General features: G+C 40.6%; 1 protein-coding gene across 4 annotated transcripts in view; it reads left to right on the top strand.

The window, feature by feature from the left end:
* LOC111564440 (dihydropyridine-sensitive L-type skeletal muscle calcium channel subunit alpha-1) overlaps positions 1–11,460 on the top strand; it is an 86,164-nt gene extending 74,704 nt beyond the window's left edge. For all 4 annotated transcript variants that reach the window (XM_035945329.2, XM_023264000.3, XM_035945332.2 and 1 more), the window contains 5 exons: positions 3,237–3,338; positions 6,232–6,362; positions 8,168–8,278; positions 8,873–9,003; positions 10,380–11,460. In XM_035945329.2, the coding sequence (XP_035801222.1) occupies positions 3,237–3,338; positions 6,232–6,362; positions 8,168–8,278; positions 8,873–9,003; positions 10,380–10,389 (485 nt within the window). In that variant the 3' untranslated portion in view covers positions 10,390–11,460. The remainder of the gene's footprint in view (positions 1–3,236; positions 3,339–6,231; positions 6,363–8,167; positions 8,279–8,872; positions 9,004–10,379) is intronic.
* Positions 11,461–13,877: the final 2,417 nt, after the last annotated feature.

Here is a 13,877-nt window from a genome sequence, read left to right as displayed (position 1 = left end):
CCTGACAGTCTCTATAACATTATGTTCCTGTGTGACTAAACCGCATTCTCAATTATGTTTTTAAGGTAATGTAATTTGTTGGCCACTCTTGGGGTGAGAAATTAGGCCATTTTGAAAGATGTCCGAGATAGGAGGCAGGATGGGTGGATGGTCGCATTGACCAGCAACTGATCTTTCATCCAGAAGACACGGGTTTGTGCTCTTTGATAGATGACACCATTAGTCCCAGAATTATGTTTTACTTTTGTTGCTGTTTACTTTCAGTTTTCACTTGCTTATTGGCTAGGCTTATGCACAAAAACTATGGCCTCAGACTTAGGAAAATATCACGCCCTGCTAAGTCGAGGTAAAATTTTTAGCTGAGGTTCAGCAGCAGGACCACACCTCAATCACCTCCCTTCCTGTCGTACACCTTTAAATACCACTCTGACCTTCCCACAGTCACAGCGAAGCCGAGACTCAGGGGCAGGTCTCCTGCTGGCCTCACTTTCTCTGTGTTCTGTACTAATTCCTAATAGAAGATCAGATGTAGGGAGATGGTTGCTAGATGTGAAGATATTATGGATCAGTCATAGGAGCTACATTTTCAGTCATCTGTCTTCCATACAGAATACAGTGTACTAATACAATGTATAATCACCCCGTTTAGTAAAACCAAAAAATTAAAAAAATATATGTAATTGTTAGATGGGACACATTTAGCAATTAGTCCAGCAGATATGTAAAAAAAATGTGCCTTTGGTGATACAAGCATGAAATTTGGCACACTGCTAGGGCAGTATCTTACAAAGATTTTTGGATATAGGGACATTCCAGATTCTTTCCAGGGCCAAAATGGCAGCCATTTTACAAAATAGCCGATTTTGTGTTGTACGCGACTTAGGATTCATGTGAATACAACCATATTTACTTATTGAAGAAGCATACCAGTGGTTTTATTCAACTAAATATTTATTGTAGCAAATAAGAGACAGCAAATAACCTAACATCAACTTACATAGTCAAAATTATACAGTGGAACCTCTAGATCCATGTAACAAAATTTAATATATGCATAGATGCATGTGTACATGTTAACATACATGTAATTAGCATCTGTGATCTCTCTTGTCCCAACACATGGTTCTACTCTCTCGTACACTCCCCACCACAGTGACATAGAGCTGTGCACTGGAGTGCAGCCTTGGCACACTTGCATTGTCCTCTGCATCCCTTTTTGCAGCCACACCTTAGAAGTTGCCGACATGCGTCAGTTGCCTCTGGGAGGGTTGTATGTCCCAGCCATTATCGGTGTGAACCCACCCCCAGTCACTGGGCAATGGGAGCTCTGGTGTGGACACCATCATCTGGCCCCAACAGTAGCCGGCTTGGTAAGCAGCTCTCTTGATGTGCTGTTTCAGGGCTTCTCGAGTTGGTGGGAGAGCATCTATTGATCTGCCAGTCTGGGTGAACAGGTGCTTGCGACACTCATTGACATGTTCCTGACTACTGGTGCGATCATAGAGCAAAACAACAAAACGCTCCAGTGCATCCATGTGGTCATCTATGGCTGAAGGAGTTGGCGAGGCAGCCAAGGCACAGAATGCTGCAGTGACATCAGTGACCTCATCACAGGCTTTCCAGGTTTCCCATGCTTTTTTCTTCCCCCTGCCTCCGAAGCTTGAAACGGTGTCACATCCAGTGAGGGCATGGAAGAATGGCAACCCTCGACACTTGTTAGGTCCCAGTGCCACAGCCATCTCGTGAGCGGACAAGAACCTGTAGTTCTTTCCTGTGCCAAAGGCAACCCAGAGCTCATCAGTGTCCAGACGTCCAGCTGCTGTCACTGCAAGAACCACGACATCAGTGTCTACTGTGCGGATCGACACTTTGCTGTATCCCTGCCTCACAGCATCTTCAACATGGAGTAGCATTCTTGTATCAGCCTCTTCGTGGCTACAAGGGGCAAGGCCAGCAACATCTCGGGCCTGTGTACAAACCACATCTTTGTGGTGGGTGCTGATGACTTGTTTGTCTGTGTCTGTTGTTGCTATCCTGGTGGCTAGGAAGTCAAACAGCTCCATCTTGTTCTCATCTGTGTGAAGAAAGGTCTGCCAGTTTCCAGGAATGGAACTAGATGGCTCGACTCGTCTCCTGATGCCTTTGCCTCGCTTCTTCCTAGTGCCTACCTTCAAACTGTCTGTGAGGTATTCATCCCAGACAATATCCACCCTGCTGCTACTTGGCCCTCCCTGCCGGGGGTCTAATAGTTTGAAATTCTTGGCCATTGTCTCGAAGAACTCTCTGGGAAGAACCACCACCAAGTAGGGGATTAGTGTATGGCTACACTACAGTGGAGTTATCACCTGAAAACAGAGAAGAAGAGTTAAAATATTGAACCCCAGCCCAGAGGAGATGCATAATTATATGCACAATAGAGATTTGGGTGACTGGCACTCGATGTCCCCAATAGGCCACCATACATTATTTCTTTGCGCTGTTCAGGACCATATTAAAACCAAATCAATAGGAACACACCATTGTAGTTTCAACATTTCTATTATGTAATTATAAAAATGATACAGTGAGTACATCAATATCGATTTCGCAAAGTTGTGCATTTAATCACGATATTGCTAGCTACTGGTATGTAATTATTAATGGAGATATTCATGGGGTCTAAGTTCCTTTCACCAAGTTTGATTTTTTTTATCCATTTATATTTCCAGGAACAATATTCAGGTGTCATTCAGATGCATGATTATGTTTCAGAGCTCTTATTCCAGCCATGCATTATTGCGATGGTAAACTGTTATCTATGCCCCTCATAGGCCACCGTAGATGCATATTTTTAGTCAAATATGAAATAGATAATAAAGCATGTGCATACTAGTTGATAATAATCATATTATACTCAATACATTGTGTTTTGCACCAAGCACATATGACTTTGCTGATCTTGTAGGCAGAGTTTAGTTATTCGTGGCAGCCATTTTGTAAAATGGCCACCATTTTGACCCTAGGGGTAATCTGGAATGTCCCTATATCCAAAATATTTCCTAAGGGTATGCTATAACTGTGTACCAAATTTCATGCTTGTATCATCAAAGGCACAAAACTACCAGAATATTTCACAGATCTGCTGGACTAAATGTTATTTCATAACACTGACTACTGAGGGACTTCTCTATGATGGTATGTTTGTCTTTTGATTGTTTGTAATTCCTCTTGTGCTGTATTTTTCTTCTGTTACAAAGGTAATTTTGAACAAGCCAATGAGGATTTAAGGGCGATTATCAAGAAGATCTGGAAGCGTACCAGTATGAAACTCCTGGATCAAGTCATCCCACCTATAGGAGGTCAGCTTTCATGAGTGCTAAGGAAAAAGACTGTCATCAGGAGGCATACACATACATTTGTTTCTGATCCATTTTCCAGGTACTAGGTAACAATAATCTGCACACATAAAGCAAAACAACTACCTGCACATCGCCTTCATGTTCCCAGTTCTTTAATTCTAAAGGGACTTGTCAATGTCTCAACTACAAAAGGCTTTCCTAAGTGACCCGAGGTCCATACAGGATTTCAAAAGTCAACAACAGTCCCACAACAAACACAGACCCCTCTACCCTGGGTGAAGGGTCACTGTTTGATTTATGCTCCTCCCACCACCTACACCTCCTTATGAGGACTATGTCAAATGTAGAGCACAAGCACTAGTACTACCCTGCATGTTGAAAAGCGATGGTAGACGGGTATGCAATGCATCAAAAAGTGACACCAAGGTTTCGTGAACAAGTGACTGTATACGATGAGGTGGGAGTAAGAATGTGTTGCTGTGGCATATAATTGTATGGAGAGTGAAAGACAGGAGAGGAGAACTGCTTAATGCATAATGGGAGGTCCCCCTACATCCTAAAAGAAAGTTCATAGTTTCTGCATTCTGAAAGACACCATTTACAGTATATAGCAGCTGACAAATGGGGCTGTAGCATCTGTCAGTGTGACTCCTGCAGTGTACAGAGCATGATGAGCAGACAAGCATAGGATTTCTGTGGAATTTGGAACTTCCCAAAGTGTTTGGGCACCATTGATGGAAAGCATGTGGTCCAAGTAACTCCAAAGTCCTGCAGTAAATATTTCAATCAGAAACCTTTTAATGATGAATTCTAAAGGTGTGAAAAACAGCACATATCTGTGTGCAGTTTTTCCTAAAAGAAGTATAAGTTTGACTTGTTGAGCACCATATGTTATCCTGTCAAATGCAGTTAGTGTGTGTACTCACACACCCTTATGAATTTAATGAATTTAGACAGGCGCCAAAATCTTATCAGGAGATCCTTGCAGAGACATGGATGTGGTAAGCATGAACTGGCTTTAAGCATATACCACAAGCTTTTGATATGAAATCTATCTGATTATATATATATAATTGTCTATAGCAGTATTAGTCCTGCTATAGTGCATGAAAAAAGTGGACTTTGTCTGATAACAATGATTTAAACCAGTTTAGTGTGGTTCCTTGAGCAAGAAAAGAAGTCTTTATTGTCACAAATACATTTTTTTCAGCACTGTGAAATGTTGTTTTCACATATCTCAATTGGGGTCAGAGTGCAGGGTCAGCCATGGTACAGCACCCCTGGAGCAGGAAGGGTTAAGGGCCTTGCTCAATGGCCCGACAGTGGCAGCATTGGGGTTTGAACCTCTGACCCTCTGATCAGTAAGTCCAGAAACTTAATTGTTGCACCACCACTGCCATGTAATAAGATGCTGTGATCCACTGTATAAAATGCAGAACTGAGATCCAGTAGGACCAGTATAGAAACCAGTCCACTGTCTGAAGCTACTGGAAGATCATTGGTGACCTTCACTAGTTCTGTCTCTGTACTATGATGTATTCTAAATGCTGACTGAAACTCGTCAAACCATTTCTATGCAGATAATCACATAATTGACTTGCAATGACTTTTTCAAGAATTTTAGAAATGAAAGGGAGGTTTCATATGGGTGCAGCAATCTTAAAAGCCTGTGGTACGTAATCTGTTAATAACGAGTGGTTGATGATGTCTAATATTGGAGTGTTAATTAAAGGAAAGACATCCTTTAACAATCAGGTTGGGATAGGGTCTAACAGACATGTTGCTGGGTTAGAAGAATTTACTATTGATGTGACCTCTGAGAGACTGGAAAACCAGAAACAGCTTCAACCTTTGGTTGAATCTGCCAACTATCCACAGATAAATCAGAGACTACAATAATGTCACCTTGACCCCTTCTCAGACTGAACCTGTGCTCCAATTCCAATGCCTCTAACACAGGAGTGGAGGTGCTGCTGTCCCAACACTCCCAGACTGACAACAAACTTCACCCCATGCATTCTTCTCTCAAAGACCCAGGTCAGGACTACCATGGATGGAGACACCACAGAGTTTTAGCCACCTGCTCCATCAGGAATAAACCTTTACTTCAGCCCTGCTCCAGCACTGGAAATGTCATGCAGCTTGTCCTCTATATACCATCCTCAGTCCAACAGCCGGTGAACCAGGAGACAGCTCCCCACTGCATTACCTATAGAATGGAATGTGTGCACAATGCTCTCACTAACTCTTCTTCTACGTCGTCCCCCTTCCAGTTCCCTCTGGGACATCAACCCCTGCTTTTCCTTCTGAGGAGCAGGAGGTTGCTGTTCCCTCATTTCAAGCTTTCCTACTCCACTGTGAAAGGACCTGGAAGCAAATCCTTCCAAGCACACACCTCCGCTACATGCAGTATTCTTCATATTCCTGTCCGTGGATCAGCCATCTGGATCTTAAGCCTGTCCTTTCCTTCACAAGCTTTCAGGATTCCATCTCCACACCTCCCTGGCCCATCGATTACCCAGCTACTCTGTCCGTACCCCAACTGACCAGCAAAGTCTGTGCTTCGCCATTTGCTTTGTACATAATTGTGCTCATTGCTAGTTTAAGATTTTAGTAGCTTTGTGTTTTGTTAAACCTTGTGCTCTTGTAGGTAGTAACTATTTGTTTATTAGTATTTGCAGTTCCACACTAGTAATGTTCCCACTTCCTTTTCCCCTCTCTGGTTCCCCATGTACATATAGCCTCTTGTTTTTGCACTTAGTAAATGAATAGTTTTATACTGTTATCTGTCTGCTGAGTTCCTTGTTGGCTGTGACAAGCTCAGAGAGATCCTGATTTTGTGGTATAGTTTTCCATAGATTTAACACATTTTTTTATTTGTTTCTTTTTACAGATGATGAGGTGACAGTGGGAAAGTTCTATGCCACTTTCCTAATCCAAGATTATTTCAGAAAATTGAAGAAGAGACAGGAAGAGTACTATGGCTATCATCCAACGAAGAAAAGTGCCTCCCATGAGATACAGGTAGGCAGTTAATGATTCAAAGATAATAATTTCATTATTCATATATTTCTATCAATTAATTTAATTCCTTTTGATTTAAATAATATTAAGAATAACAATGCCAGCATATTTTTGTTTCCATTAGTGATAGTTGACAGGATAGTTGTGTAGAATACTGAATACCAGCAACAGATTTCTGTCTCACTCTTACACAGTGTTTGTGTGTTGTCCACAGACATTATTCTGTCAGCATTTCACTGTGATCAACGATTATACTGGTCTGTTAGTTTTAAGCAGCAGAAGCAGTCAGCATTATTCTAGCGAATCTCAGAATAAGGTTTCTAACCATATAAAATTCACATCACAAAGAACTACAGCTGTTATGAGATCATCCTCTAAACACATAGCGAAGCAATTAATGTTTGAGTACATGCTTCAAAACAACTGACATGGACCTACATCACCTCCCCGTTGGTTTAAATAGGCCAACAAAGATTCTTCTGACTTAGGAGCCTGCAACAAGTCCAGCTCCCACAGACACTGCTGAGGGCTTCCAAACTAACTGTACCAATGCATGTCTGCTAAACCCGCATTGATGCAAAGCATTTGTAGGGCAATCAGACTATAAAGCTTTAACCCAACTTGGCATCACTAGAGTAGCAGGGAGCAGAGTGATCCAGTGCTGATTCTGAGACTGACGTACAGAACAACAGAGACACAGGAGACAGGAGTTAAAAGTAAAACAGGTACCCCAACTTTATTTACACACTCCACAAAACTATGAACAGCAAGCATACGGATACTGAGAGAGAAACTACAGAGATCCCTAAGGGGCTGGCAGAACTGATTACGCAAGACTCCAGTCTGAGAATAAGCTAGATAGAAGACCTGAACCGAGCTAAGTAGTACCGAGCCAGGACAGTTAACCAAGCAAGTCCAGTGATGGGAAAAATCACTGGATGCCAAAATGGCAGAACTAGAAACTAGAATAAATGCTTACAGCAAAGTACTTGCTACTAATACTCAGACACCTAGGAAAATTCACAGCACGGCAAAATGGTAGAACAGTAAAACTGGAGTTGATACTAACAAAGCAATACTTACTACCAACATTCAGACAACTATGAAAACTCAGTATGCTGAAATGGCAGAACAGGAATCTGAAGCTGATACAAAGAAACACTCCCTACTAAATACTCTAAGGACTAAAGCTGGAGATTGGGAACTTAGCTGACTACAGACATGAGGGGAGGCAGTGGAGGACCAGGTGGACGGAGGTGGTGTGTGGCGGAGACGAGACAGGTGCTGCAGCCAGAGGTGGGTTGGGAGCGGTGATCCGAGAGGTTCCAGACTGATAGTGGAGAGCAGATGGAGGATCCAGGTGAAGGAGTTGCAGACAGGTAGAGATCCAGAACTAAGGCACAAGAAAACAGTAGTTCTCTTATGCCCACCTGGAGAGAGAGAGAGAGAGAGAGGGAGGAAGAGAGCAGCAATGGAGAACCTGCCACTAACTGGCATCAGAGGTGGAGGGTGTGACACAGAGTTATCAAGAACATCAGCTAGGCAGTAGAAAGATGTTTGACATGGCTCTGGATTAGGAGAGGAGACCTGAGTGTGACCTGATAGCTGGGTCTGCTGGAAAAAGTGTCTCATGATGAATGGCCAGAACCATCCAATGACTCCAGGGTTCATCACTAACAATGTGTTCACTGTCATCTAAGGATGAGTTTTACAAACCAGCCACTGTAAATATGCACATTTAATTAGTGCAGAATAAGTTTAGAATGATTTATTTCTCTAACAATGTCCTTGTCTGTGTTGATCAGGCAGGACTGAGGAACATTGAGGAAGAGGCAGCTCCAGAGCTCCACAGGACCATTTCTGGAGACCTAATCACTGAGGAAGAGATGGACCGAGGAGTGGAGGGCATCTTAAGGGTAACAGAACAGAGCATTTTTACAAACAGCCCAACAACTTAACTTGTATTCAGTAAAATATGTTAGAAAACACTGAGAAACACTTGCTTACAGCTTTGAAAAGCACCTCACACATCTCCAGTCTCCTCCTAACTCATCAGCAATATTTTGAAACTCAACTATGAATGCTTTTGTTTCATAACATCAGTGAACAAAACTTACAAACTATCATTTTTGTATGCTATAACAAGATAAGGGAGTGTACTGTATTTTAGTGTTCTTAGGTAGAAAGATGCACAGACACACCATGGTAGGAGACTAATTAGCACCTTTAATCTGACTGTGATAACATATATACCACAACTCCAGTCCACTCAAGGTATCCCTATCTTGTGAACAACTACTTTACAATAATTACATTAATAACCGTTATGAATCTGTCTTGTTTTTCCTTCTGTATATGTAGAATTCATTGTTGTCTGACACACATTATATCAGGTGGTCAGTGAATTTTTTGTGTAATTTTTTTTTTTTTTTTTTAAACCAATGTATAGAACATACAGGAATATCAGCTGTGAATGTAGGCCACAATAACTGTGATTTTCCCTAAAACAGAGGCAAGGTAGTCTTTTTGAGAACCACTCAGATCCTTTTGCTGAAGTGGGTGATATTTCCGGTCAGGCCACTAGCCAGCGCCCTCTGCAGATGGCAGAAGGAATCATTAACAGTGGCAACACAAGTCACAGGTATGTGTGCTCTTACTCTACTACACTGCCCAATTCTTGTGACACTTCTTTTGTATCTTTGGGTCATTAGTGCATTTAAGTGAGATTGAATCATGTTTTCATATCTCAGCACAACACAGAATTTAGGAGGATTTCTAACTTACAGACTGTCACAAAACGCTTTCAATTTCTGTCTCATATTTTCATGCTATTAATCAAAATCTAGAAATAAATGCTGGAATGTGAAAACTAGCAACACAATCCATCACTGACATAACAAGACTGACCCTGGTGTAAAAATCTGTCTGTGACTGACCGAGGGACTGAGCTGCAAAGTGTAAACACTTGCAAGTGAAATCAAAAACAGGGTTTTCTTTTCAACCAAAAAATAAAGTTTCACAAAACAAGACTAAATTCAGGCTCATAGGAGGCCAAAAAGGTTACAAACAACAAAATAACCCAGCAACAACTGCACTGATAAAACAAACTAACAACAGACCTGAAAACTAAAAAAAAAAAAAAACATTGAACAAAAGGGATACAGTGCCGTGAAATAGTATTTACCCCCTCTACAGATATCTTTCACTTTTGCACATTTGACACATGTAAATGTTTCAGATCATCAAATTGATTTTAATGTAAGACAAAAATAATCCAAGAAAACAAAACGCAGTTTTTAGATTTTGTTTTTTGAAGGAAAAATGCTGTTAATCTCATCCTGTGAAAAGTAATTGCCCCCTTAGCTACCAACCTACCAAATAACCAAATTCATTTGGCAGTTGGATTCAGTCCCACCAGCTAAACTCATTTGATTACTGCCAGGCTTGTCAAATGCTAATATCAGTAAAGAGAAAGTGTCTGGTATTGTGAAGAAGCTAAAGGGTCTCAAAAAGCAGAACGATACCTAAAGAGATTTCAATGGATTGGAAACAAAAAAGCATTAAATCAGAATGTTTTATATTTTAGATTCTTTAAAGTAGCCCCCTCCTGCTTTGATGGCAGCTTTGCACACGCTTTCTCTCCATCAGCTTCATGAGGTCGTCTCCTGGAATGGATTATAATTAAGATGAGTGCAGCTGTACTGCAACAATATTGCCCATGACTAATTCCCCTCTGATGCAATAAAGTATATCTTATCTCTCTTAGCTCATTACATCTAGGACTCAGTCATTCATTTTAGTTAGATTTCCAAAAACAAACTCTGCTGTCATGTTGCAAAATCAGTAATGGTTGGAATCCTGCTGAAGGTCTATTTTGGGTTGGATGGTAGTTGGAATTGAACTAGAGGTAATGTAGTTTTATACCATTCAGTGTCCCTTCTCTGTAGTAATGAAGGTTTGTTTTCCTAAAACTAAGGATTGTATCACTGTTTCATTGTTCTCCCTTCCTTTTCACAGCCAATATTAACTTCACTTTGGAACAATTGACCTTCATCATGGATGTCCATGAGAATACTTCAAACCACAGACCTTTGACTTCAACAAAATCGAGAGTGCAGAAGCTTTTCAACCCCTGTAAAGATGGACTGTAATGAACCCATGTGCACTCAGTATAGAACAATAAGCCTGGGTCCAGGAGGAAATATCATAATACCACAAAACACTGTTACTACCAAAATTTCTAATTATTCTACAGGTTTTATTTTCTTGCCCTCATTCTGTCATGATAAGAATTTTAAAAACACATAGAGTTGGTCAAAATGTATTTATTTCATACAAAATATTTCATGCAAATTATATTTTAGACTTTTCAGTAAATTCTTCTTTTTGTCTATGTGTTTGGATCCATTGATGTACTTGAAGTTGAACTGATCAATTCCATTTTTTTTTAGGATCAGTGTAACAATCCGTTCATCTGATCTCTACATATCATTAGCTGATGAACCCCTCCTGCCATATACACTTAGCCTACACAGTACAACATTAACCATCATTTGAATTGTGGAATTTTGAATTCTTGTCCAATAGTCACTCCTTTTAGGCTTTTCTAGTTACTAGCAACATCTGAGGGGAATATCTGGATCAAGCTAGGCAATGGTAATTACTAATTTATTACAATGTGCCATGGTGACCTCATGAGGCTGGAATGTAGAAATCAAACGGTTGTGTAACATTTTAAGAAAAATTCACAATAAAGCAGTTTGTGTGCAAATGAGTAAAATACATCAAACAATACATACATTAGGTTTCTTCAGTGTTCATTGTGCAGTATTGTGAAATGTTCTTGTGCCGAACAATCTTTCATTGCCAACACTTTCCTTGTCTGTGTTGTCAGTCTATTTGTTTGTTTACTTCTGCTGTAATGATGGTGGAAAATGTTGTATTACACCTTCTTAAAAAAGAATCACTCTCTACACATACTGCTTCCAGCAAGATACCCACTATCAGAGCATATAGCCTGGTGATTTTCTTGTGGAATTCTGTGATCTCAAGATCTATATTCCCTACAACAACAAAAAAATAAATAAATTTCAGTGTCTGTTTTTGTTTCATGTCATTCATCCCAAAACAATCCATAATTTCACATTACCTTTCCCTAACCTGTGTATAATAATTGAAGCAAATTACAAAGAAGTGTATTTTGCAAATCATGTGAAGTGTTTTACTTGTTTTATACAGACCAATATGTAAAACCAAGATAATCCTGGGCTCCCAACCTGAAAGGGAGATATTCAGAAATTACTTGGTTTCAGCACTGGTTCTGTGTCATCACCAGATCCACACAGTGAGTGTCGGCCAGAACACCACTTGAGGCCAGTTTCTCCAGAGAATAGGAAGAAAAAAGCAGAGACTTGGTTGATTGTTATTTACTTGCAGTTGTGGTTGTGTTTTTTCTATAAGGAAAGGAAATAATAAACATATCTTCATAACTTAAATGTAAATACACAATCTTCCTCCAGTAAGACAAGTATTACAAACAGAAATGTTAATAAAATGCTCTACAATCATGAGCTTATCCATAAACACCATCAATTACTCATATTGCCGCTATTTAAACTTATTAACGTAAAACCTCCAGTCTTACGATTCAAAGTAAAACACTCCTGATATATAAACATGGACACGCTCTTATTCTGAAAACGGAAGTGATGCTATCTGTGCACAGCGCAGCAGCAACTTAACACTCATAACGTCAGACGGAGAAAATTAACCTCTTCTCATCACATTCCTGACTTAATAAAGTACAGTTCAGTTACAGTTTGAGTCAAAGAATAAATAAAGAATATGAACATGACAACAGCATTAATTAGACACAACATCACACATATTCCTTAGAAAATACTCACTCTCTCATTCTAATGGAGGGTTTCTCTGCAGACTGTTAACTCATCAATCACCCATTCCTCTGTCAGCATCACTACATGACGTCACTCCTCACACCTGTCTCACATGGGCGACGCCCCTGAAAGTCCACAAAGACACTAAATCTGACAGAAAGGAAATCTAACATGATGTTAACATGAACTATAACCTTAATATTTATAACTTTGGGGCATTTTCTTGACCACCAGATATCTGTCAAGGCCAGTAGGTTATATTTAATGTCATACATAACTGTAATTCCATTCGGATCCACCCTCCCTGACACTGATAAGCATAGAACTTTACATGATCAAAAGCTCAGTATTTGCTAGCTCCCTTCCTGGCATTCGCTGCAGTATCTGTTGCTTTTCCATCCATCTATTTTCTTCTGTTTATCCGGGGTCGGGTCACAGAGGCAGCCAACAAAGCAGGCCATTCCAGACATCCCTCCTCTGTTATTTGTATTTGCAGCTGACAGCTCTCTCACGTGCTCCTGTAGTTTCTGTTTGCAGTTCTGGAACAAACATCTCAGGGTGGGTTTTGTCTACGGTGTGGTCATTGGTAGGTGAGTTTTTTTAATGACAGTTTAGTGCAACAGCCAGAGGTTTGTCCGCAAGTCAAGAAAAGACAACAGGATGCAGCAGCACTTGGCTTTCATGACCTGCTAACTACCTCCCCTCTACCTCTACCCCTCTACCTCCATCCCTCTATCTCTACCTCTCTACCTCTTCTGTCCCTCTCAACCCGTCCAGCCAGCAGCAGATGGTTCCCCCACATTAGAGCCGGGTTCTGCTCGAGGATTTTTTCCCTGTTAAAAGGGTGTTTTCCTGCCACTGTCTCCTTAGGGCTGCTCTGGGGTTCAGGCATATGGGTTCTGTAAAGCGTCTTGAGACAATTTGACTGTAATTGGCACTATATAAATAAAATTGAATTGAATTGAATTGAATTGGATGGATGGATGGATGGATGGATGGATGGATGGATGGATGGATGGATGGATGGATAGATGTCCCTCTGGTGCCAGTAGACCTGTCCATGTCTATGATTGGTCATGTGAGACCCACTTCGCCTCTTTCATGAGAACGTGCTCATATCCATGTTCAGGTTGACTTACTGAGTTGATAGTCAGCTTCATGACTGCAGTTGGGAGTTTGACAGAAGCCAGGCAAGAAGATACCCTGGATATGTTGAACTTGTTTCATAGTCCAGACCAGATAAAGTTTTGTCCTAACGTGGAAATGCTCCAGCTGGGAATCACTGAATGTGTTCAATGTGGACAATAAATGGTAATTTTACTTGTAGAGCTAGAGGTACCCAAAATAACTTCTTCTATATGGTAACTCTTTGTAGATTTCTCCTACTATCCACAGGCCAAAAAAAGTATACTACATAAATAAAATTGAATTGAATTGAATTGAATTGAATCATTTCCACATGTGCTGAAGTAGACATATGTTCAGTTAAGTAGAAGTAAAGCTCAGTAGCCTCCAGTGGAAGTTAGCTTTAACCCTGTCACTGTGAGATAACTGATTCTGTAGCATTTTAGTGCTCTCTCTCTCTCTCTCTGTCTCTCTATCTCTCTCTCTCTCTCTC

This window comes from Amphiprion ocellaris, chromosome 5 (genome assembly GCF_022539595.1).
Source record: "Amphiprion ocellaris isolate individual 3 ecotype Okinawa chromosome 5, ASM2253959v1, whole genome shotgun sequence".
Classification (NCBI taxonomy): Eukaryota; Metazoa; Chordata; class Actinopteri; family Pomacentridae; genus Amphiprion; species Amphiprion ocellaris.
The sequence above is the reverse complement of the archived record's forward strand: the minus strand, read 5'-3'. Positions and strand labels throughout refer to the sequence as shown.